This window comes from Canis aureus, chromosome 3, assembly GCF_053574225.1.
Source record: "Canis aureus isolate CA01 chromosome 3, VMU_Caureus_v.1.0, whole genome shotgun sequence".
Taxonomy (NCBI): domain Eukaryota; kingdom Metazoa; phylum Chordata; class Mammalia; order Carnivora; family Canidae; genus Canis; species Canis aureus.
The window spans coordinates 15,580,482-15,604,070 of record NC_135613.1 but is presented as its reverse complement, the minus strand read 5'-3'; the positions used below and the strand labels follow the sequence as shown (position 1 = coordinate 15,604,070).

At 44.2% G+C, this 23,589-nt stretch overlaps 1 protein-coding gene across 1 annotated transcript in view; it reads right to left on the bottom strand.

The window, feature by feature from the left end:
• Nucleotides 1-23,589, bottom strand: part of VAT1L (vesicle amine transport 1 like) — a 147,360-nt gene that overhangs the window by 56,996 nt on the left and 66,775 nt on the right. Inside the window, exons 5-7 of the mRNA XM_077890919.1 lie at nucleotides 18,100-18,203; nucleotides 15,745-15,800; nucleotides 12,228-12,422 (exon numbers count right to left, since the gene is read on the bottom strand). Coding sequence (XP_077747045.1) covers nucleotides 12,228-12,422; nucleotides 15,745-15,800; nucleotides 18,100-18,203 — 355 coding nt within the window. The remainder of the gene's footprint in view (nucleotides 1-12,227; nucleotides 12,423-15,744; nucleotides 15,801-18,099; nucleotides 18,204-23,589) is intronic.

Genomic DNA, 23,589 nt, shown 5'->3' with positions numbered 1-23,589 from the left:
AGCAATCATTTTCTTCATCACAGAAATGTATTCATTGCTGAGCTCCCAGAAGGAGTACTTAGCTGTGAATAAACCTAATCCCGCATCCTGCTGTGGTCTCTGGTGGAGACGAAATTGGTTAGAGCCTGGATGGTTAGACGCTGCACCAGGCTGATGGGCACACCTGCCCTGAGGCCCTAGAAATCTTCAGCATGGTGCACCCTGTGTTCTCCTTGCTTGATATTTTGCCTGAGAGTCTCTGGCCCCAAAGATCTCAGCTCTGTGGGGGATACATTTACGTCACACTGCAAGAGTAATAGCTAGTGAGCACTTAATATTTGTCAGGTATTAGGTCATTTAATTCCTCCAATTAGAAACTGGTAGAATATACCATTTTCTCCATGTATCTTTTTTTTCCCCTTTTCCCCATTTTTTCATAGGTAGCTGTCCATTAACATGTTGATGAAGGAGGCAAGCCCAGGGAACCCAAAATCAGAGGTTCCTCTCTTGGATTTGGGCATCATGGCAAGACCATGGGATGTTGAGGATGCTTTTGCAGAAGAGCCAACACCATCCCTGAATCTTGAAAGGGGAGCAGGGACGTCATAGGCTAAGGATGAGGGAAGGGCATGATAAGCAGAAATAACAGAAAAGCATGAAGACAGGCAAGGGGGCAATAGAGACCCAGGTTCTTGAAGAACCACACAGTCCAGTTGGCAGGAGTGAGGATGGCACACTGGGTGGGGGTGGGAGCTTGCACGTGCTCCGTTTCCCCATCCTCCTCTCAAGGTCTGCCTCTTGACATCCCCATCACTTCATGCTCAGCCAGATGCACCTTCTCCCTGTGCTTGGATGTGCCAGCCACCTCCTCTCTCTCAACGTCCAGGCCTGGGCCTGGGCTATAGCACATGTCTTGGTCACCCCTCCAGCTCTCTCCCTTGGGTTTTATGTCCTGCTTAGGTAACCGTCTGGCTGTTCACTTCTGCTACCTGGCTGCTACCTGAGTGTGGACCCACCGCTTCCCACTTATAAGTGTGTTTTCAAAGCCCGGCCTCTGTGTTTGCTGAATAGATGTTGTCTTAATTCCCAATTGCTGGGGCAGCCCCGGTGGCGCAGCGGTTTAGTGCCGCCTGCAGCCCGTGGTGTGATCCTGGAGACAATGGATCGAGTCCCACGTCAGGCTCTCTGCATGGAGCCTGCTTCTCCCTCTGCCTGTGTCTCTGCCTCTCATTCTCTCTCTGTGTCTCTATGAATAAGTAAATAAAATCTTAAAAAAAAAAAATTCCCAATTGCTGCTGTCACAACCCCCACCCCCACCCCAAACTCAGTAGCTTAACAATACAAATTTATTCTCTTACAGTTCTGTAGGTCAGAAGCCCGAAATGGGTCTCTGCATTAAAATCTGGGAGTCCAGTGAGAATGGGGAAAATTAACAAGGCAGGAAACCACAAATGTTGGAGAGGATGTGGAGAAAGGGGAATCCTCTTGCACTGTGGGTGGGAATGTGAACTAGTGCAGCCACTCTGGAAAACTGTGTGTGTGAAGGTTCCTCAAAGAGTTAAAAATAGACCTGCCCTACGACCCAGCAATTGCACTGCTGGGGATTCACCCCAAAGATACAGATGCAATGAAATGCCGGAACACCTGCACCCCAATGTTTATAGTAGCAATGTTCACAATAGCCAAACTGTGGAAGGAGCCTCGGTGTCCATCGAAAGATGATGGATAAAGAAGATGTGGTTTATGTATACAATGGAATATTCCTCAGCCATTAGAAACGACAAATACGCACCATTTGCTTCGATGTGGATGGAACTGGAGGGTATTACGCTGAGTGAAGTAAGTCAGTCGGAGAAGGACAAACATTATATGTTCTCATTCATTTGGGGAATATAAATAATAGTGAAAGGGAATATAAGGGAAGGGAGAAGAAATGTGTGGGAAATATCAGAAAGGGAGACAGAACATAGAAGACTGCTAACTCTGGGAAACGAACTAGGGGTGGTGGAAGGGGAGGAGGGCAGGGGGTGGGGGTGAATGGGTGACGGGCACTGAGGGGGGCACTTGACGGGATGAGCACTGGGTGTTATTCTATATGTTGGCAAATGGAACACCAATAAAAAATAAATTAAAAAAAATTAAAAAATAAAGAAGCCAGAGAAGAACAATTTTATATTTCAAAAAAATAATAAAATAAAATAAAATAAAATAAAATAAAATAAAATAAAATAAAATAAAATAAAATAAAATAAAATAAATAAAATAATCTGGGTGTCTTCAGGACTGGTTCCTTTTGGAGGAGAATCAACCTCCTTGCCGTGTCTGGTTTCTGGAGGTGCCTGCATGCCTTGGCTCGTAGCACCACATCATGTCATGTCTTTCCCTCAGCTTCCTTTGTCACATCACCTTTTCTGACTCCGGCTCTCTTGTCTCCCTTTTACAAGGACTCCTGTGATTATGATCACCACACAAATAATCTATAGTAATCTCCTTCCCTCAAAATCCTTAAACACATTTACCAGGTCTCTTTTGCCACATAAGGTAACATCTTCAAAGACTTTGGGGATTAGGAAGTGGACATCTGGGCAGCCCGGGTGGCTTAGCCAGTGGTTTAGCGCCGCCTTCAGCCCAGGGCCGGATCCTGGAGATCCAGGATCGAGTCCCGCGTCAGGCTCCCTGCATGTAGCCTGCTTCTTCCTCTGCCTGTGTCTCTGCCTCTCTCTCTCTCTCATTCTGTGTCTCTCAAGAATAAATAAATAAAATCTTAAAAAAAAAAAAAGGAAGTGGACGTCTTGTGGGGCTGTTATTCTGCCGGAGCTGTGACTAGCCGGAGCTGTGTCTCAATTTGCTGATGTGTTGGGTAGCTCTGAGCAGGGTTGAGGGCAGGTGCATGGGAGGGCTTGTGGGCAGGATGGTCCTGGGATGTTTGAGCTGCAGAAAATACCTGTGACTGGGGCATGCAGGGAGACTGTGCGTGGAAATGGAAATTGAGATTGTGTGTGCGCGCATGTGTGGGGCAGGACTGATTGAATTGAAAAATCTAAGATTCTACTTGAGAGGAAGGGGAACATGAGGCAAAGGAAGAATGAAGTTTAGGGACACAAAGCAGACATAGCAGTCGCTTCTGGAGACTTGGTTTCCTTATCTGGAAACTAGAGGAAGGGACCAAGATACATGGATGGTTTCACAAGGTCATGCAGATAGGATTCTCTAAGGATAGGGGCCAGGGATCTGGACTCCCCAAGCTGTACCTCCTCCCATCTCTCCCATTCCCAATTCTATGCAACCCCTCACAATATAACAGCCTTACTGAGATATCATTTGCAAACCATACTGCATGATGCATGATAATGCATATAATGTATTATGCATATAATGCAATGGTCTTTAATATACTCATAGAGTTGTGCAACCACTACCACCAGTAATTTTCGAACATTTTCATCCTCCAAACAGAAGCACCATACCACTTAGAGGTACCTTTTCATTTCCCCCCCAAATCCTCCAGCCCTAGGCAACCACTAGTCTACTTTCTAAACAGCCCTACCCTGGAGCCTGTTCCTCCTGGCTATTCTCAGAGCTTTTGTTCCACTCAATGTGGAATGGGAGGCTTATGCTGGCTGTCAGCCTGTCTTACCCACACGTTCCCTTCCTGACTCTCTGCATCCAGACTTCTGCTCTCATCATCCTACAGAGAGGGCTTTCTGAAAGGTCAGCATGACCCAGAGTCAAATCCAAAGGCTTTTCCTCTATGTGCTTCCTGACTTGTCAGCAGCAGCCGACACTAATGACCTGTCAGACCGTGGTGGTCCCCATGCCACCGCCGTCTATGGACACCTCATCTTTTGCCTGCTGTCGTGAAGGCTGGGGGATTCTGGGTCTCAGGCCTTAGCCCTCTTCCCTCTGCAGCAAAGAAGTGACACGGACTCGAGAACCGATCTGTCTTGGTGTGATTGCCATCGTGGACACATACCAGCCGTGTGACCTGGGGCACCTTACTTCATCACTAATCCCATTTCCTTACTCGTGCCACAGTGATAATAACACTACCCACCCCTCGAGGTTATTGTGGGGATGAAATGAGTTAATTAATGGAAAGTGCTTGGCACATGTAGACAGGCGATGCCAAGTGTTTGCTAATGTGATTATTTTGCTTATTCTTTTGTTCAGTGAGTTTAATCATTGCCATTTTTTCAATAACTTCTCTGCATCAGACTTCACTGGGCTTCAAATTTTCATTAAATTCAACATAAGCAGGAGATTTGGACAAGTATAGCTTCCCAAAAGCCTCACATTTGTAACCTGGAGGATGGGGATAATAGCAGCTGGGTCTCAGGGCTTGGGGCAGTCCAAATGATTTAATACATGCAGAACACTTAACAAAGTCCAGCACACAGTGAATCCTCTGGAAATGGCAGCAGTAGCCGCAGCAGTAGTCACAGCACCAGTCAGGACCCTCCTCTTGCATCTCCATGTGATTGGGGGTTTGAATTGTGGACATCTCCACCTGCATGTTCTCTCATCCCCTTCAACCAAACTCATAACTAAGTTCATCAGATTTTTTTCATGGTAGTATTTACCACAGCTGAGTAAAAATGGTGTTTTCCAGCACCCCACTCCTCGTCTCCTAGGTAATAAGACCCTTGGTCATCTCTGACTCTTGCTTCTCTTTTCTCTTTTATTTTCAATTTCCATCCCTTCCAGTGACCCCGACTCACTTATTCTCTCCCATTCCGCTGCCCTCACTTTTGCCTGGGGCTCACCTACCTGTATTTCAAAATCTGCAGTGACTTCCGGGCCAGACCAGCTGCCCCCAATCCATCCTCCAAACCAATGCACCCATGATACAGCACACATTGCCTGCTTTGGGATGATGTCTTTAAAATACCCTCCCTACCCCCAAGTGTGTCTCGAAAGGAGCTTCTAAATCTTTAAAGACAGTCCATGCAGCCAGCTGCCAGCTGCCATAATTAAGTGGAATTTTTCATGGTTTCTCCTTGAATCTTTGCCTCCTTAGCTTGAGTTTAGACAACTGTTTCCGATGCCTGGCTTCATCTTCTGTGAACTTCCCAGTCTGGTGTTGGAGTCGAAGCCTGCCATTCTTTTACACTGACAATCACACTCCCACCCGATCTGGTCTCTTGGGTCATTCCACCTTTGGTTGCTGGTTTCAACATTAAACTGTCTCTTACCAAGTTACCCTCCTGCTCCAGGACAGATAAGTGTCCCTATCAAGCTCAGCATTGTATTTTTTTTTTCCTTCATTAATTCTTTTAGGCAGACCTATATCTCTGTATAGGTTTTGTGATAGCTTTGTGATGGCATAGGATGAAAGACACACATGTAATTAAACCATGACTATTAACAAGAAGGGGAAAATGCAGGGAAAATATAATGAGGGCTTAGGGGCACTTAAATAAATGACTACATTTGGATAGCAAAGAGAGATACACAAGGAAGGGCATAATTAATATAATTTGCTAAAAGGTAATCATGCCAGATTGCTAGGGAGGAAAATTTTTTCCTACTTTCAAATAGAAGGATGACATCATCTCAAAGATCAGCTCCAGCAGGATTTCTGTAATGACAGGCACGTTCTTCTATCTCTGCATGGTCTAATACGGTAACCACCAACCATGTGTGGCTATTGACCACTTGAAATGCACCTAGTACCCCTAAGGAACGGAATCTAATTTGACTTAATTAACTTACATTTAAATAGCCACATGTGGCTAGTGGTATCAAACTGCAGAGTGCAAACACAGACGACTATGTAAATAATATTGTAAAATGCTACAGACAGTGCCTTTAATAGAAGATTTTGAAACTGCCAAGATCTCCATGCAACCCTGTATCATTTTCCTGGGGCTGCCATAATAAAATAACATAGACTGGCGGCTTAAACAGAGACTTATTTTCTCACAATTCTGGAGGCTGGGAGTCCCCGATGAAGGTGCCGACAGGGGTGGTTATACTCTGGGGCCTCTCTCCTGCCCCTGCAGATGGCCATCTTCTCATCATGTCTTGACATGGTCTCTCCATATGTCCTAATCTTCTGCTCTTAGAAGGGTACCAGTCAGACTGGATTAGGGCCCACCCCAAGGCCTCATTTTAACTTAATTAATTCTTTAAAGGCCCTATCTCTAAATATAATTCCATTCTGAAGTACTGAAATTAGAGCTTCCACATATGAATGTGTAAGGGTATGCAATTCGGCTCATAAGAGAGTAGACCCTGTGCTACAAAATGGCAGATGGGAAAGGCATTTTTAATTAGAGGCCACACCTACATATTCCAGGTGTATCATACTAGTGTCCCACTTGGGACCAGGATGGGCTTCTAGGAATTGAAAGGATCAGATGGTACCATGCTCCTCAGACCATGCTCTCCAAGAGCGATCACCTCACCTAGAACATCAGTCCTACTTCTCTGCTTGGCAGTGAAGGCCTCCAGGATGTGACTCCATGACCAAACCTACCTTCCTCTCCTCCTTAGGCAACCACTTCTGCTGTGTTTCACTCAGACCTCTCACCCCACCTACCCCCTACTCTTGCTTTGGAGATTTTTCACTGTCCCTCCTGCTTAGAATGCCTTGTTTTTGTCTTTTTTTTTTTTTTAAGATTTTATTTATTGTCTGAGAGAGAGAGCAGGAGTACAAGAAGGGGGAGGTAGAGGGAGAAGAAGACTCTCCGCTGAGCAGGGAGGCTGACTTGGGACTCAGTCCCAGGACCCTGGGATCATGACCTGAGCCACCCAGGTGCCCCTGAAAGCCTTGTTTTTTTAACCCAACATCATCTAAGGAATTTGTATCCTTCTGATCTCAACTAAGCCCCATCTCATTTTTGGAGCCACTTCTGAGCATTCATTCTTACTTAACAGTTTTTAACCCCACGACTGACACCTCAGTGTTGTCTCAGAAACTAAGTCACAAACCTAAGGATCAGGGAATCCTAAAATAGTACTAGCACACAGTAGGTCTCAATAAAGTCACTCCTGCTGGTTGACAAATACAAGTATTTTTCATTTCCACGTCTGAATTGTTGGGAAAGATGAGCTTTTCTCTGACTTAATGTATAGCTACACATTTAATATCTAGAGGCAAACCTGAAGCCGGAGTGTATCTCTGCCTCAAGTATTAAATTTACAATAAAGTCAAAGACAGATGGCTAAAAAAGAAACACTAAATTGTTTCTGAAATTATTAAATCTTCTAGTCTGAGGGCTCAGAGAGCCCAAGAAAATTTTCTTTTAATCCCTATGGGCTTTATATTCCATTGATGAAGTTACAGAGCTGGCCTGAAAAGCAATTTTGTGAAATCGTTTACCAAAGGGGAGGGGAAAAATCATTACAGTCATCCTTCTGAGGTTCGCAAGTAATAAGCAGGCTCTATTCTCCTCAAGCCCAGAAGAGCCGCGTGGGCTTGATAAATAACCGAGTCTGTCCCAACTGCAGCTCTAAACAGATGTCTGTAAATATTGTAGAAAAGAACCCCCAGAAAGTCGGTGGGTGTTACTGATGAGTGACTGTAGATGTTTTTGTTGGCAAACAGGCAACATCCTCTGTGGATGACTAGCCTGCTACAGGAAATTGTAATTCCTTTGTTATCCTAGTCACTATCTTAACCAATATGGCTTCTTTTAAAGCAGTGTTTCTCAACTAATGGATGCTTTGCCCTTCTTCCTATCCCATCTGGGGGACATTTGACAATGTCTAGTGGTATTTTTTATTGTCAAATAAAAAATGCTGGCAGGGAGGGGTGCTGCTGGCATCAAGTGGGCAGAAACCACTTGATGCTTTAGATGCTGCTAAACATCCTACAATGCATAGGGCAACCCCTACCCCCAGCAAAGGATGATTTGGCCAAAATGTCAATTGGGCCCAAGTCATCTTAAATAATACCTTGTTTTTGTATGTCATTCAACAGACATTTATTGTTGAACGGAGACAATACCCAGGTAGTCCTATTTCTGTGTATTGCTGGATTCATCAATTCACTCATATAATGCGTGTTTATTGAGCATTGACTCCATGCCAGGCACTGGGATGTTGGAATGGCACAGTCGGGGTCTTTCCTCATCTGAGGTTTATTTCCTAGTGGAGGGAGACTAGAGTCTCCACAAGCCAACAGACCAACTAGATAATTTCAACTAATGGTAAATACAATGTAGATTGTGGAACAGGGTAAAAAGGGGGAGAATACCTGGGTGGGTGGTTGTGCAGGAAGCCACTTTGAGGAGGGGCTTTGGGAAGGCCTCTTTCTATAGGTCTCATTGAAGTTGATAGACGAATTGGTAGAAGGAAGCAGCTCTGTGAAAATCTGGAGAAGGAGTGTCCAAAATACCCCTATTCACACAGGTTTGGGTAGTTTCAGGACCAGGGACACGCGAGCCACTGAAACTCAGAGGGAGGAGGTGAGGTGGACAGTGTAAAGATGGTAAGTGGGGCAGGAGTTGTACAGTCCAGGACAGAATTCAGACTGTGTCTCAGGTGCAGTGGGAAGTCATGGCGGGAGTTTAAGCAGGGTGGACGTGTCTGGGTTAGGTAGTGAGAAGTCCACTTGGGCTGCTGGGTGGAGAATGCGCTGTAGAGGGGCAAGATGGAAGCGAGGAGCCAGTCAGGAGCTCACTGCAGGAGGGAGGCCAGCTCAGGCCACAGTGCCATGAGTAGAAAGGAGAGCAGGTGGGTATATTTGGGAAGCATTTGGAATAAAGTTCCTGGACTTGCCTGGATAGGACCCATTACTCAGTCCATTGCCAACTGCCAGCCTGAGCTACCCATCTCTGGTCAGTGCGCATCCTGAGAGCCTTTGCTCTGCATCCTCGGCTTAGCCCACCCTGTTAACTCCCACCTGCACAGGAGTTCCACAGTCCCCCTGCCTTACATGAGCAGATCTTCCCTAATAAAAGCCGGGTTTACGTTGGTGACCCCCTCATTCCTTGATCAGGTTGAGAGCTTTCCTGGATATCAGACTTCTACAGCTGGAGCCTGGGATGCAGCCTTAAAATTTTTGCTTCTTCCTTGGTGGATAATACCCTTGGGGGTCCCAAATGTGGCAGCTTTTGATCATGACCTGTTAGCAGCCTCCCATGGGACTTAGACTAAAATCCAGATTTCTATCCAGCCCCTGCTCACCTAGGCAGGCACTCCTTTAAACAAATTTTTTTTAATTTAAATTCAATTTAATGAACATATACTGTATTACTAGTTTCAGGGGTAGAATTCCGTAATTCATTAGTTTCATACAACACCCAGTACTCATTACATCAAGACCCCTCCTTAATGCCCATCCCCCAGTTACCCATTCCCCTACCAACCTCCCCTCCAGCAGTCCTCGGTTTGTTCTTTAGAGTTAAGAGTCTCTTATGGCTTATCTTCCTCTCCGATTTCCTCTTATTTTATATTTCCTTCCCTTCCCTTATGTTCATGTTTTGTTTCTTAAACTCCACATACGAGTCAAATCATACATTTGTCTTTTTTCTGACTTATTTCACTTAATGTAACACCATCTAGTTCCATCCATGTCATTGCAAAGAGCAAGATTTCATTCTTTTTGATGGCTGAGTAATATTCCAGTGTGTGTGTGTGTGTGTGTGTGTGTGTGTGTGTGTGTTTATATACCGCCCCCCCACCATGTCTTTATCCATTCATCTGTTGATGGACATCTGGGCTCTTCCCATAGTTTGGCTATTATAGACATTGCTCCTATAAACATTGGGGTGCATGTGCCCTTTCGAATCACTATATTTGTGTCCTTTGGATAAATACCATTTTCACATTTGCTCACACCAACCTGTTGAAAGGGGCCACATAATCCATCCCTCTAATCCTTGTCCTTTTACTTTTGTGGGCCTCTGCCTTGCAGGGGCACTTTTTTTGTAGCTTTCTGCCTCTTTCATGTCCCAGCACAAATGATACCTAACATTTTTTGTCTGAAGTCACTCAACAGCATGTATTTCCAGTGAGTACAATACGACCCCTCAAAGGGATGGAAATTGATTCTTGGAAGATGAAAAAAATCTTACTCTTCTAATCTGTAAAGCACAGATATACATGCAGGACATAAACAGCAGGGCAGCTAGCTAGATGATAGGTAGGTAGCTAAATTGATACAGAGGGATGGATGGTATACCCATGGTATTAGAATATCATAGAGGGGCTTCAGCAGGAAAAGAAGTTTAAAAAGTCTCCTGAGAGGGCAGATAATAAGGAAAAAGAGGTTGAAAATCAATGGTCTAGGGAGACCATCTCCCTGTTCCACTTACTTGCCAACATATACCCTAATTTAAATTTTTTCAGGAACTTCGGAAAATTGACAAATACCTTGCTTATTTTTGTCTCCTTCCCAGTATTTTCTGGGCTTCCCCCATCCCTCTAAATGTAAGCTCCATGAAACCCAGGTATCTTGGCTGTCTGGTCACCACTATGTCTCCAGCATGTGCACAGTGCTGGGTATACAGTAATTATTCAATACATATTTGTGACCAAGGAATACCATTGTGACCAAGGAATGATTTCAAATACTAGAATAAGGACTCACCAGGCCAATTGGACCCCTTCTGGATTTCATCTCTTACTTAAATGCTTCCAGATTTGTTGGGTCCTTCGGAACATTGAGTTTAAGTATAAGCCCCCTTCTTTGTCCCATAGTCAAGTTCATCTCTTAGCCCTGGTCTTGACTACCTCCAGTTTTCTCTCCTCTCTGACCACTGAGAACCAGTAACCATGTAGTCCAGCCCTCCTCGATGCCACTGAGATACCACAGTGAATATGGAACAGATGTCTGACTCGGTAAATTAAAAACATTTTTGAGGAAAGCATAACAGTAGGCTAACCATCTTGGAAATTACAAAGCAAAGGAATGCACGATTATTGGGTTTAACAAGAAGCCGAATCACAGTGAACATCTGCAAAAGAAAAAAGACTGGAAGGACGCAAACCAAAATGTCAGCAATGTTATCTCTGGAATGTAGACTTGCAGTTTATTTTCTCCTTATGCTTCTGTTCTTAATTTAGGACTTTCCTACAATAAGCATGTATTTCTTTTATTAGAAGACACAAGGGTTTTATTGGTTGGTTTTTTTTAAAGACCATCCAGGATACTGCAGTATCAGAGAGGCATATGTAGGCGCACCCCTGGTCCGTGCATCCAAGACCAGTTCTACTTGATTACATGCGGACCCCCACAAAGCTTTTTGTAGGGCGATTTCTGTGCTTAGGGGAGCCATTTGATCTCAGCTAACCTAGTTCATTAGGCAAATAGCACCAGCTTTATTGCCAGGACAACACGTACTATCCATTCCACAGCACATTATGTTTGTTAGCTTTTTCAGGGATGTGTGTGACTCCCAAAAGTACAAAAAATTTCTTGTATTGTAAGGCACTCACCCATGCAAAATGCAAAGACGAAACAAACACAAAACACATTCCCATATTTTTTAAGATATTTCTCAGGGGCTTCATGGCTCCCAGAAGCCAAAGGTCTGACTTAGGAAGATTTCCCACTGAAATGTCTCTTGAAACCTAGGCTGTACCTCTTTATTTTCTCCTAGCAGGTAGCCACCAAGACTGGCCACCCATATGCCCAGAACTTCCCTGGTCCTGGAAGATTTTCTAGACCCTGCCTCCTCCTAACACATCCTACCTGCACCAATGCAGACAGTTCATGCTTCAATATCCTTAAAGATTCATTAGGGATTCTTGATTTTTTCATGGTCAAAGGAACACTTTCAAATGCTAGAACTTTTGGTAGATCAATTAATACACTCAGATGAATACTAGATCCAACAATTCATTAATAATTACAATGCCCATTGTGACAGCTAATAGCATCTCGTCTCCAGGGGTCTCCAAGCACTGAGGTTTAGCACACAAAATATATCAGCTCTGAGTCATTGTCTGACCCCACCTTAATGTCATATGCCCACAAGGTGATATCATAAATGATGCTGCAGTAATATTCATGCCCTCTAAGAACCCAGGTGGATCGTCCACACCCATGAAAACCTGGTGGCCTGAGAAGGGGTCATAGTACAAGTGGTAGTTTGAGGCACAAAGTTTGAAAATCACTATGGAACTGAGAATATTTCTCATATCCAAAGCACGATTCTAGAGGACAACAACTTTTAGGACTCTCATTTAAAATGAACAAGCCCGGAGAATAATACTCGAATAAAAGACTGTATCTGGCTGCCCAGATCTTCTTGGAGTAAAAAGAGATTATTTGCTGGGGGTGGTGACATCATTCTTACCTCCTCTAGGGCCCAAAGGGAGTCTACCACAGGCTTGATCTTCTTCTGGTTGTAGAGCCCAATGAGTTTGTCCACCACTCCTCGAATGAGGCCTGCACGGCCCTGTTTGAAGAGCAGATTTAGGAGGGAAAATCCTGCGATGACTTTGTTCTCTTCATAGAGCTTGATGGGGTTCACCTTCTCGACCTGCCACCACTGGAGGGAGAGCAGGTGTCAGTTAGACGGAGCCCAAGCCAGCCCTGTCCACAGCACTGCAGGCAGAGGAGGGGGCTGCTATAGTGGGGTGGGTTCCAGCTGGCCCAGGGGTGGTCCTTGTTGGGGTATTTTTTTAAAGCAGCTATTTAGCTGGCAGAGCTATAAGTGCCTGGTGATGCTCATGAGCAAAGCATGAGCTCTAGGTGGAAGTGAGAAACAGACTTCCTGAAAACAGCTACTAGGACACATGTCATGGGACCATTGAGGCGTGGGGCTGGTACTGTTAGCTCTGGAGCCAAATCCTGGCTCTCACTTGTGCTCTCTCTTCTTCTGTGTGTTTCATATCCCTTGGCTACGGATAGTGGCTGGGTATTTCCTCAGGTTTCTGGGAGAATTTAGCGTATGAATGGTGATGGCAGTGACCTGGTGGGGGCAGGAGCAGGGTGGCAGAGAAGTCCACCAAGTGTGGTGGGGACTCAGTGGGATGATGATTTAGCCACAAGAGCAGCTTTCCTAGGGGGGATGATGGCACAGCTGGAGAAGTGGGTGGGAATCCACGAGGAAAAGAGCGAGGGAACATAATATAGGCAGAAGGAACAGCATGATGTGGCGGCGAAGCCATAGCATTGGGACTAAGCCAGAGGTTCTTATCTGAGGTAAGTTTTACTTCCCATGGGACAGGTGATAACATTTGAGGACGTTTTTGTTGTGGTGACTGGAAGGCAGAGGAATCTACTCCATCTATTGGGTAGAAGCCAGGGGATGCTGGTAAACATCCTATAGTACACAGGACCAGAATTTAGAAACCCCAAGTTCCAATTTCTAGAGGGCTCTAGAAGGGAAATGTGATGGGCACTTAGGAACATTGGTAATGTTTATATTATTGGTGTGTTTATTTACACCGTGTCTCTTTCCTGAATTGTGGGAGCTCACAAAAGATTTTGATTTTTTTTTTAAGTGGGAAAATCATATGGTCAGGAAAATCAGTGTGAGAAAAACAAGTCAAAAGCAAGGATAAGATTCATGCACAAAATTTTTTACTAATGCACATTCCCTGAGGGCCCGGAGGCCAGCTCCAAGAGACACATGTATTTGGCCATGGACTGGCTTCCCATAAAAACCAAGTAGAGAAATGATTAATGACTCGTTTCATGGTGCATCTGCGGTGTCTCAGTAAATGTTTGTGAAACGGATGCTTGCTAAATCTGCAATTCCTGCATAGTTGTGGTTAAGTGAGTTCTAGAGCCAAGTGTCTGGTTTTAAATCCCAGTTCTGCCACTTACTAGCTGTGCAATTTTAAGCGAGTCACTTAACCTCTCTAGGCTGTGTTTCCCTACTGCACCTCATGGGGTCATCATGAGGATTAAATGTGTTAATATACAGAAAGTTCTTGGAACAGTGTCTGACCCAGAGTAGGTTTTCTATAAATATAAAATATTTCCCTTATCTTTGACTTAGTGAGTAGGAGCTCTGAAATTGGAGTCAGATTGCTCTCTAAGTGCTAACCACTGTTAACCATTGCTATAGTCTAAAAGCAAATAGCATATTTGATAAAGAGTGAGTACAAGCTCTGCAAGAGCTTTAAGGTGGAACATAATTAGGATATCTGAGAAATTCTTGTATAGTTCTAAGTATGGCTTTAATTTCTAAGCCTTTCTTCAATAGGTAGAAGAAAATTCCTTTCTAGAACCTTCTAGAACAATGTCATCATTCCACTCCTTAGCATGCCCTATCTTCATTTTGCTTCTAAATGACCAACTAACATTGGACCAGGTCTCTGAAAGGAAATAGTCTTTGTTCTTGACCTCCAACTATATAGCATTCTTGTAATCGGCACCCCTGTTTCAGGCAGGAGAATCTCAACCTCCATCCTGGCCATGTTTCTATGAGTGCTGTCATTGAACCTGGGCACACTGCAATTATTTCATTAACACTGTGTGTTGTGATTGTGCGTTGAGGGGAGAAAGGGAAAACACTTCTTACAATTGCATGTAATTTGGGATCAATCTGGTTACCCACAGCAGGCTGTCAGCATCACGTTAATTACAGCCACAGCAACAAAACAGCTGTGAGTGGCACAAAGCCTATCTTCAGGGGACTTGCTCCAGACAGCATCCTTCATTACATGCCATTCTTGCTCCCTTACAGATTCTTTTGTTGCAATGATCTTGACCTAAACTCTGAAGTTTAAGGGCAAAAACAGGCCCTTAATTCTACTGTAACAGGGCAGGCAGTACTAATAATTCGAGAATCAGGGAATGTTTAAGGGTAAAGCCAGCCGATGTTGGCACTTAGGGGGCATATGAATGCCCCATAGTGCCACACGTAGAATGATTTCTATGGCTTTCCCTGGCCACCTATGCAAAATGCCTCCACCCCATCCTGCATCTTCTTTTTAATCCTTTTCAGAGTTCTTATGACCACTTAGAATAATCATCTTATTAATATGTCTTTCTTATTTCAGTTTGTCTCCCTCATTAGAATGTAAGAGTCACAAGGGGCTAAAATGTGCCCATCTCATTCACTGTAATCCCCTGGTATCTTGCACACATGGCAGGTGCTCAGAAGATGCTTGTAAAGCAAATGAACCAATGAGTGCTGCACTGGCTGCTAAGGCAGTTGAGAGGAGAGGATACAAGAGCAAACTCTCTCATAAGAAGTAGCAATTCCCTATTGAGGGGGCATGGCTAAAAACTGAAGTTCTAGCCCAAATGAGCTTAATTCTAGCAAGTGTTGTTCTAGGTAGGAATAGCAAATACCCAGGGATGTGGTTTCTCAATCGCAAAGTAAACACTGCATTCAGAGCATGATTATTTAAGCTAGTGGTTCACAAATTTGCCTATGTCTAAAATCACCCTGGGGACTCACTAAAATTGTGGGATCCCATTTGTATCTCCAGCTCAGTAGAATGGAGATACGGAGAAATCTTAAGTACCCCCAGAGGACCTGGTCAAAAGAGGCCACACTCACAGTTGGTTTCTCCATGAAGCAAATAAAATTCACTAATGTAAGTTTATTTTTAAGCAATGATGAAAAACACAAGAACTTAAACAATCTTGGCTGAAATCAAAATGCTTTTGTGATTTTCTCAAACGTTCCCACCTCTCCACTTCATTTAGACAAAGTAGCCAAAGTATATACACAGTCAGTCTTGCCCGTGTGTAGTGTGCAAGGCAGGAATACACAGGCTTTATTGAAAATGAATGATGCAGATGAAGAACAAACAAGATTTAGGTGCTTAGTCAATGTCTTTAGTTGGAAAAGCTCACAACATGCAAGTCACTGCATTACCACAGTACATTTGACATGTATGGATACTTACTGATTTTGCAAAGCTAAAGAAGCTCTTGGTCTCTCCAGTCACCATGTTGGATGAACCTGTAAATGGAGGATTCCCAAATCAAGCTATTGCTAATGAAAACCAACATCTCTTGCTATACATGGAAGAATGGCAGTTGTTTGGACCAGAACTGCCCAACTCAGCCTTGGAAAAATGAGGGAAATGGAGGGAGTGATGACATCAAGTTGACTTAATTTTAGCCAAGTTTCCCTGGATCAAAGAGAAAGTAGTATTTCTCAAGGTGACCACGTCATTATTTTGGAAAATTGGGCATGTAGCAAAAATGTGATTTACATTCTAATACAATGATGAATTGCTTAAAATATTGGTTCTGTTCTTCAAGATTGGGAAGTGAAATTCTATGTGAGCCTAATTCATGGTTTGAATTTGATTTCTTAACAAGTAAGGAGCTTGGGGCTCTGATATGGGCTGGACACTTAAGTGGCAGGGAGAGATGCGACTGCACTAGAATTTAGATGAATGAAAAAATGGCGTACAGGAGAGCAGGTGTGGGTGAAAATAGGTTCAGGAGCCAGGGAAGTGATATGATGAACATACTAACTCCAAAGATATCTGAGCAGAGAGGTCAAAACCACTTGAGACAAATAGTGTGAGAAACCGAGCTTTGCTAATGGAAACAAACAACATTCAGAAAGAAGATGGGAAATGGTGTTAGGAAGATTTCCCAAGATTCTCTTTCAGAGAGAAAAGACTCCCTTGTGTGGTTCTTAGGAATGTGGAGGGGATGACAGAGCTCTTAACAAATCAGATGCCATATCGGTGCCTTTTCGGTGACTTTCCTGCCTTGTCCCCAGAGATTGGGAATAAGCCCTTAGAGAACCATTACTTAATGAAAAAACAATGTACATTTTAAACTTCATTGTTTGGCCTGGGTAGACTAGTTAGTTAATTGCTGGCCTGCTTTTATGGGGTGACTACCACCAAGCATCATGGTACCAGGCTTTGGTTCCTTAGTAATCAGTGTAATCAGTTAGATACTTGCAAGGTGATAAAATTGTACTCTGCCAAATGCATCATGGAAGTGGGGCAAAAACAGAACTGGTGAATAAGTAAGAAAGAATAAGTTGGCCATCGAACATTTGACTCCCAGGTTAGTTCTATCCAATATCCCCCATTGTGCACTGACACAGCTTCTGTTATCAACAGTAATAGTTAAAGAATTATGAACCCACTTGTAAGGACTTTCAGATACTATTGAAGATACCAGAACACTCCAGCAACGGGAGGCTTATTCCCTCTCTTTCTGTCATAATAACAATGACAAAAAGATGCTTGAATATTTATATCTTTCAAATATCTCTTTTATAAGTTTCTCAGGGAATAGTAGGGAAATGAAATTTTTTTTTTCTGAGTTATACAGAGCTAAGTCTCAATCTTCTATGGGATCTATGGAACAGAACTGCCAAAAATCTCAAATGTTGGCTAACCCCAGTATCATTTGGCTTTGTAATATGATATCTGGCTTCAGATAGGCTTTTTTGACTTTGTAGAGAGACTAATGTTTAAATTAGTTTACAAGCATATTACAGAAGAGAGGAAGAAGATGAGGAGGCGGCTCTGAAGTCTTCTGCTTGAGAAAATCTCCCAGATATCTTTGATAAATCCCTCAGACTTAAGAGCATACCGGGGGCTGCAAAAGCAAAGGTGTGCTTTAACCACCCAGAGCTTCTTTGTGATTTGGGACATACAGGAGTAGTTTCAAATTTGAGAGTTGTATTTTGCAACATCATCTCCACTAGGGAAGAATGGCCCTAAAACCTGCATATCCTAGCCACCCCTCCCATCCTATTGTGGGTCCTTCATTCCTCCATTTTTAAAATTTCCTTTGAAGCCATTAATATTTCCCACCTGTGCCACCTTCTGTGGGCCAAATCAATGACTGCACTGGCTTGGTCTTTACCCCTTTTGGAATGAGAAGTATTCACAGGGGTAATAGGGCAGTAGACACATATGTTACTTTTATAATTGAAAATAACTAATGGCAATAGCAGTATTATGGAAAACACTAAAAAATTAAGCCCTCCCAGGGCTCCTGGGTGGCTCAGTTGGTTGAGTGTCTGACTCCTGATTTTGGCTCAGGTCATGATCTCATGGGTTGTGAGATCAAGCCTCATGCTGGGCTCTGTGCTCAGCGAGGAGTCTACTTGAAGGTTCTCTCCCTCTGCCCCCCTCTCTCTCAAATAAATCTTAAAAAAAATTAAGCCCTTTCAATCTCATTACCCCAACATATCAACACATTTCATTCATCAGAGCTTTTGTGAGCATATGGACAGTGCTCCCTGTTGCAGACCATCCCCACTTCTCTTTAACACTTACCATATAAAATGTAGGTTCCCAGTGGTTTGAGAAGGCTGAGACCTTTTCCAGTGTTATCCCCACAGAGGCAATCCAAAACAATGTCCACTCCTTCAGCCGAGATTCTAAATGGTGTGAAGACAAAGTAAGATACTGTTACCTGTTAGGGACCAAACTTGATTACTCTCCCTTCCTGTGTCATGCTGTTTACTCCCAGAATCAGGAAGAGCAAGGGCTCTGGGAGTAGCCATAAATAGGACAGCAAAGGAGTGCCTGGGTGGCTTAGTCGGTTCGGTTAGGCATCTGCCTTCAGCTCAGGTCATGATTCCAGGGTCCTGGGATGGAGCCCCGCATCAGGCTCCTTGCTCGGCGGTGAGCCTGCTTCTCTCTCTCCCTCTGCTTCTCCCTTCCGCTCTGCTACTCCCCCTGCTTGTGCACATGTGTGCTGGCTCTCTCTCTCTCTCTCTCTCAAATAAATAAATCTTTTTTAAAAATTTGAATTTGTATCTAGCCACCTCACACTGCTTCTCTGAGCCTTAGCTTTCTCCTTTGTAAAGTGGAGTGAGCATGTCTTCTTGTGCTGAGGATGAAGAAGGTGACAGATGAAATGTGTGGCCCATTGCCAGCCATACAACAGTCACTCCGTAAGTGAGTCACTCAACAAGTCTGATCTGTGGAGCTTAGGTTATGGGCTAGACTCTGTCCAAGGTGCTGGAGACAGAGCCGGGGGTGGGCAAAACTTAACATGCTCCTGTCTGCTTGCGGCTTCCAGTCTAGCAGGGACTAGCTTTCCTCACTCTCTCTCTCCATCCTCAGTGCCATAAAGGCACATTAATGTAACTCACAAACTTGTATTCATTCAATCTCTAGGTTCAATCTAAAATGGAATCTTTGAGGAAGAGGGTTAAATAGATAGGACCTTGGAGCACAGGAGTGGCTTAATTGGTTAAGCAGCTGACTTTTGGTTTTGGTTTAAGTCATGATCTCAGGGTCCGGGGATCGGGCCCCATGTTGGGTTCTGCACTCAGTAGGGAGTGTGCTTGTGGATTCTCTCTCTCCCTCTCCCTCTGCCCATCCTCCCCTAAAATAAAGAAATCTTTAAAAATACATAGGATCATCTTATAACAATAGAAGGTTCCAGAGTATAACCACATTTGTATTGTATTAAGTAGACAAAATATTTTTTGATCCCTTCTTCCATTAATTTATTTATAGATTCATTGATTCAACTTACTCATGCATTTAACAAACATACACTGGGCTTCCACTGTTAAAAGATATTATGCAGAAGGGAGCTGTAAACAGGAAGGTTCTGGGGATTGTAGGGGAGCTATTATTCATGCTCCCAGGGCTCCCAGTTGTGGTTAGGCCTTGTTCTGCTAAGACAAGAATAGCATTTCCCCGGATTTGTGAGTTTGCAGGATCATCTTTCTTAGCACACTGCTCAACATTTCTACCTCCAACCTCATCCTCAAACCAAGTTCGGCCATTGCAGCTCATGTGGACAGCTAGATCCTGTTTTCAGAAGTAGGAAATTCTGCATGTGCATTTTTAGAGATCAGACACTAAGTCAACTGCCCCATGACCCAAGACAGCTGAGTCATGACTTTCGAAAGCTGAGTCATGACCTTCAAAAACTCTCGAGTCAAGTCCAAAATCCAGGCATTACAAAGACTCATCAAAAAATTATCAGCTTTGCTTTTGCCTAATAGGATCCTTATCTGTAAAGGTGTATCTATTCAAGTTCCACCTATAAATTCAGAACCAGGGAGTTAGGCCAGTGGATCTAAACCCTTCATGAACATCAGAATCTCCGGGGGGCTCATTAAAAGAGATTGCAGTTTGCCCTCCCTCCCCCTCTTCTCCTAGCTTCTGATTCACTTGGTTTGAGGTGGGCCCCGAAGATGTGCATTTCTAACAGGTTCCCAGGAGATATTGATGCTGCTGATTCTGGCTCTACACTCTGAGAACCACTGGTCTAAGCCAGCTACTCAGGAGCCAAACTGGCATTATTTCTTATATTAACAATTAATTTGTCGATTAAATATTTGGCACTGCACTTGGCACTGGAGACACAGTGGTGAGCCCAAACAGCTTTGATTTCTCCGCTTTTAGAACTTTTATTAGGTAGATGTTAAACCCACGATTACACGAATAAAAATTAAATTAAAATGCATGGTGTCTAGTGCCACACAGGTGCTCTGAGACCATGTCAATCTAGAGTTTGCCCAATCAAGTCTGCCAGAGAAGGCATCCCTGGGGAAATGCGAAGTGGAGGAGTTATCTAGGTAAAGAGCAGCAGGAATAATGTTCCAGGTGAGGTAACAGCACATGCAAAGGCCCTGTGGTAGGACGAAGACTGGGAAGCAGCCAGTTTGGCTGGAGCAAAGGAAACGTAAAGAGGCGAGGCCTGAGAGGCAGGTGGGAGTTGGAACACACAGACTCCATTGGTGGGCTCTAGGTTGGTGCCTCACACCGACTGCTCAGGTCTGTACCTTGCATCATGGGCTGGGTAGCTATGCTCCTGCCTTCCTCACTTCTCCCAAGTTTTTTTTTTTTTTCTGCCAAGTGTGTTCACTCCTATAGAAGTAGGACCCTCTCCATTTCTACTACTAGCCATCCTGGGCCACCAAGTCTTCCCTGTAAACTGCTTTTCTGCAGGACGTGTTTCCTTTACTGCAAGATGCCCACCTGGGCTCAGGAGCAGCCTCCCAAATGCTGGGCTGTGCACACCTTTTGGGTATCCCTAAAGGACCTGCCCCCCAAATGCTCACTTCTTGCCTGATGCTCCTCACGTCTGTATTCTGCTTGTGAGTGCACATTTTCTCCCACAAACTGCCAGTCACACCTGCTCGTATTAATTAGCTGCCCCATCTAGGCCTGTTACTCTATACTCTGGTTCTGCAGAAATGCAGGGCAATCCATTGGCAAGGGGTGACCTATAAGCTACAGCCCACTTCCTCATCCTCACTTGCCACTAACTGCTCAAGGCATTCTGACCTTGGAGCTATTCCTAAAACTTCCTTACCTCAGGTCCTTTGCATATGCTATAATCTCTGCCAGAACAGCCTTTCCCCAGTTCTACTTGGAGTTGGCTCCTTCTCATCTTTTAGGTCTTACCCACATGTGACCTCCCTGGAGATGATGTAACTAACCACCCCACCTGAAGTGGCAGCCCCCCGTTATCTCTGCTTCAGTATCTATAATAAAGACACTTTTCAGTTTGTCATAAGCTGTAATTATTCTATTTCTTTGTCTCTTCCACCAAAACCTAAGCCCCATGAGACAGGGACCATGTTTGTGCTGCCTGTTGTTGTATCGTTGGTCCTTCTCATTCTGATGGATGAGGCATTAGATCTCAACATATATTGATTATATGAATGGATGATTAAATAAATGGAGGAGTGAATGAATGCAGAACAATGAAGAAAACATTTTAAGACTGGTATCCCACATTTCTATATATGTGCTTCCTTCAAAGGAAACTCACATTTTCTGAGCTCTGCTATATCCTGGGCATTTCAGAATTAATTTTCATGACAAGTCTGAGACAGGCATTTTAACTCCCATTTTTTTGAGGAAGAAATGGAGGTTCTCAGATGCAGTGCCTTTCCCAAGCTTATGTAACAGGTACAACTGGAATTCAAACCTTGGTCCAGTTTCACTCCAGAGCAATGGCCTTTTCACCATTCTGAATTTGAGATTTAATTAATGTTCAAATCAGTCTAACTATGGAAGCATCGTTTTAGCAAGCAGCTCCGGGAAGCAGTCAATTTAATTTATTCTTTGTAGAATTCTGGTTTAAATGTTGTCTTCAAAAATAAATATAGATATATCCAGAGTTAGACCATGTTATTCCAAACAGATAGGCCAGGAGGTTTCTATTTTCAAACTGCTTTTTTTTTTTTTCCCCATCCTAGATTATAGAAGAGGCCCAAGGTCAGGGTTGCTATACATTCGTTCTGCATTTCCAGCCACTGGACAACCACTCAGTGCTGATACTATGCTGGACAGGGTATATGCTGAGCTGGGGGGACATAGATAGGAGCACAATTCCTCCCTGCCATCTGGGAGCTTATGGATATTAGGGAAGCAGACTAAACAAATGGCCCAGCCAGTCACCACAGCTTCAGCAGAGCCACTTGGGGCAGTGGAGGAGTATCCTGTTGAGTGCTGATGGATGAGCAGGAATTAGCCAGGTGATGAAGGAAAGGCATTTTACAGAAAGCACTGTGACAGGTTGACCCAGGGCAATCAGTGCTGAACAGGCCAAAGGAAGAGGCTTTGGGACACCAACCATGGTAATGAGAGACCCTGTCTGCACGCTGTCTCCTTCCAGAAGGACCCAAGAGTGTCTGCCACAACTGACAACCAACATAGAGGTAGAGGGCAGGCATGGGGTTGGCATGGGGGCAGCATAGCACTGGGCTTAGGAATATGAATTTAATCTCCATATTAATCATTTAGTTTGCCTCTCAGTGTCCCCAACTGTTGAAGGAAATGATGGTTATAACACCTGCCCCATGCTTCTCTGGGAAGCTTGGATGAGTTGATGCACATGAGACATAGGGCCTGGCTTACGGTAACTTCTGTGTCCATTGGTAGCTTTTTAATTATTTTTTTCAGAGTGGGCCAACTTAAAGAGAATTCTTTTAGTTTGGGAAAGGAGTATAAAGGAAAGACTGCAAAACCTCAACAACCAAACCATTAACCCAAGCAACCTTCAAGGTGGGTGTAGCCACCAGTCCAGAAACCATTAGAGCAGAGGCTTGATACCCTTGATCCTCCTAAGAGAGCATGTCCCACATTCAAAAGCACTTGCTATGTGCCAGGCACAGTGCTGAGCACTTCCTAAATCCCATCTCATTGAGAATGCCTCATGCCAACCCTTTGACTCAGAGGCCATCATTACCCCACTTGTGCATAAGGAAGCTGAGACTCCATGGAGTCAGGCAACATACCCTAGGACCCACTACAGGGAATGAGGGGACTCTGGTTTGACCCATCACATCTAGAAACCATGTGAGGGCCCCTGAAGCAAGGCAGGGTTTCATACAGTGAGCTGTGGCCAGCCCTGGTGACCACTGCCGCCACCACTAGGCACGCAGGCTACCAGCAGGGGCTGAGAAAAGCTGGGAGCTGCCTTCTTGAGCTTCTTGCTGGAGGGAGACACCATAGATCCTCTGTGTACCTCTCTCTCAGCCTCTCTTGGCATTGTGATAGCTGAATCAGGTAAGATAGGGTTTGCACAGGCACAAGGGTCATATAAGCCACAAATTCATGCCCCTTGCTGTCACTGTGTCCTTTTGAAGGTCAGTGGTGGGGTGGGGGTGGTAGGTGAGAGTAAGATGGATAGTGAGCAGAGGGAGATGTCATTTCCCAGACCCCGAAGGTGAGGATGCTTTGGTTGTTTCTATCAAATCTTCAAGCAGATGTTGCTCCTTTTAAGGCTAGATATGTTCCTTCAGGTGGGTTTCAAAATTGAAAAAATGCTCCATCATGCATTCAATC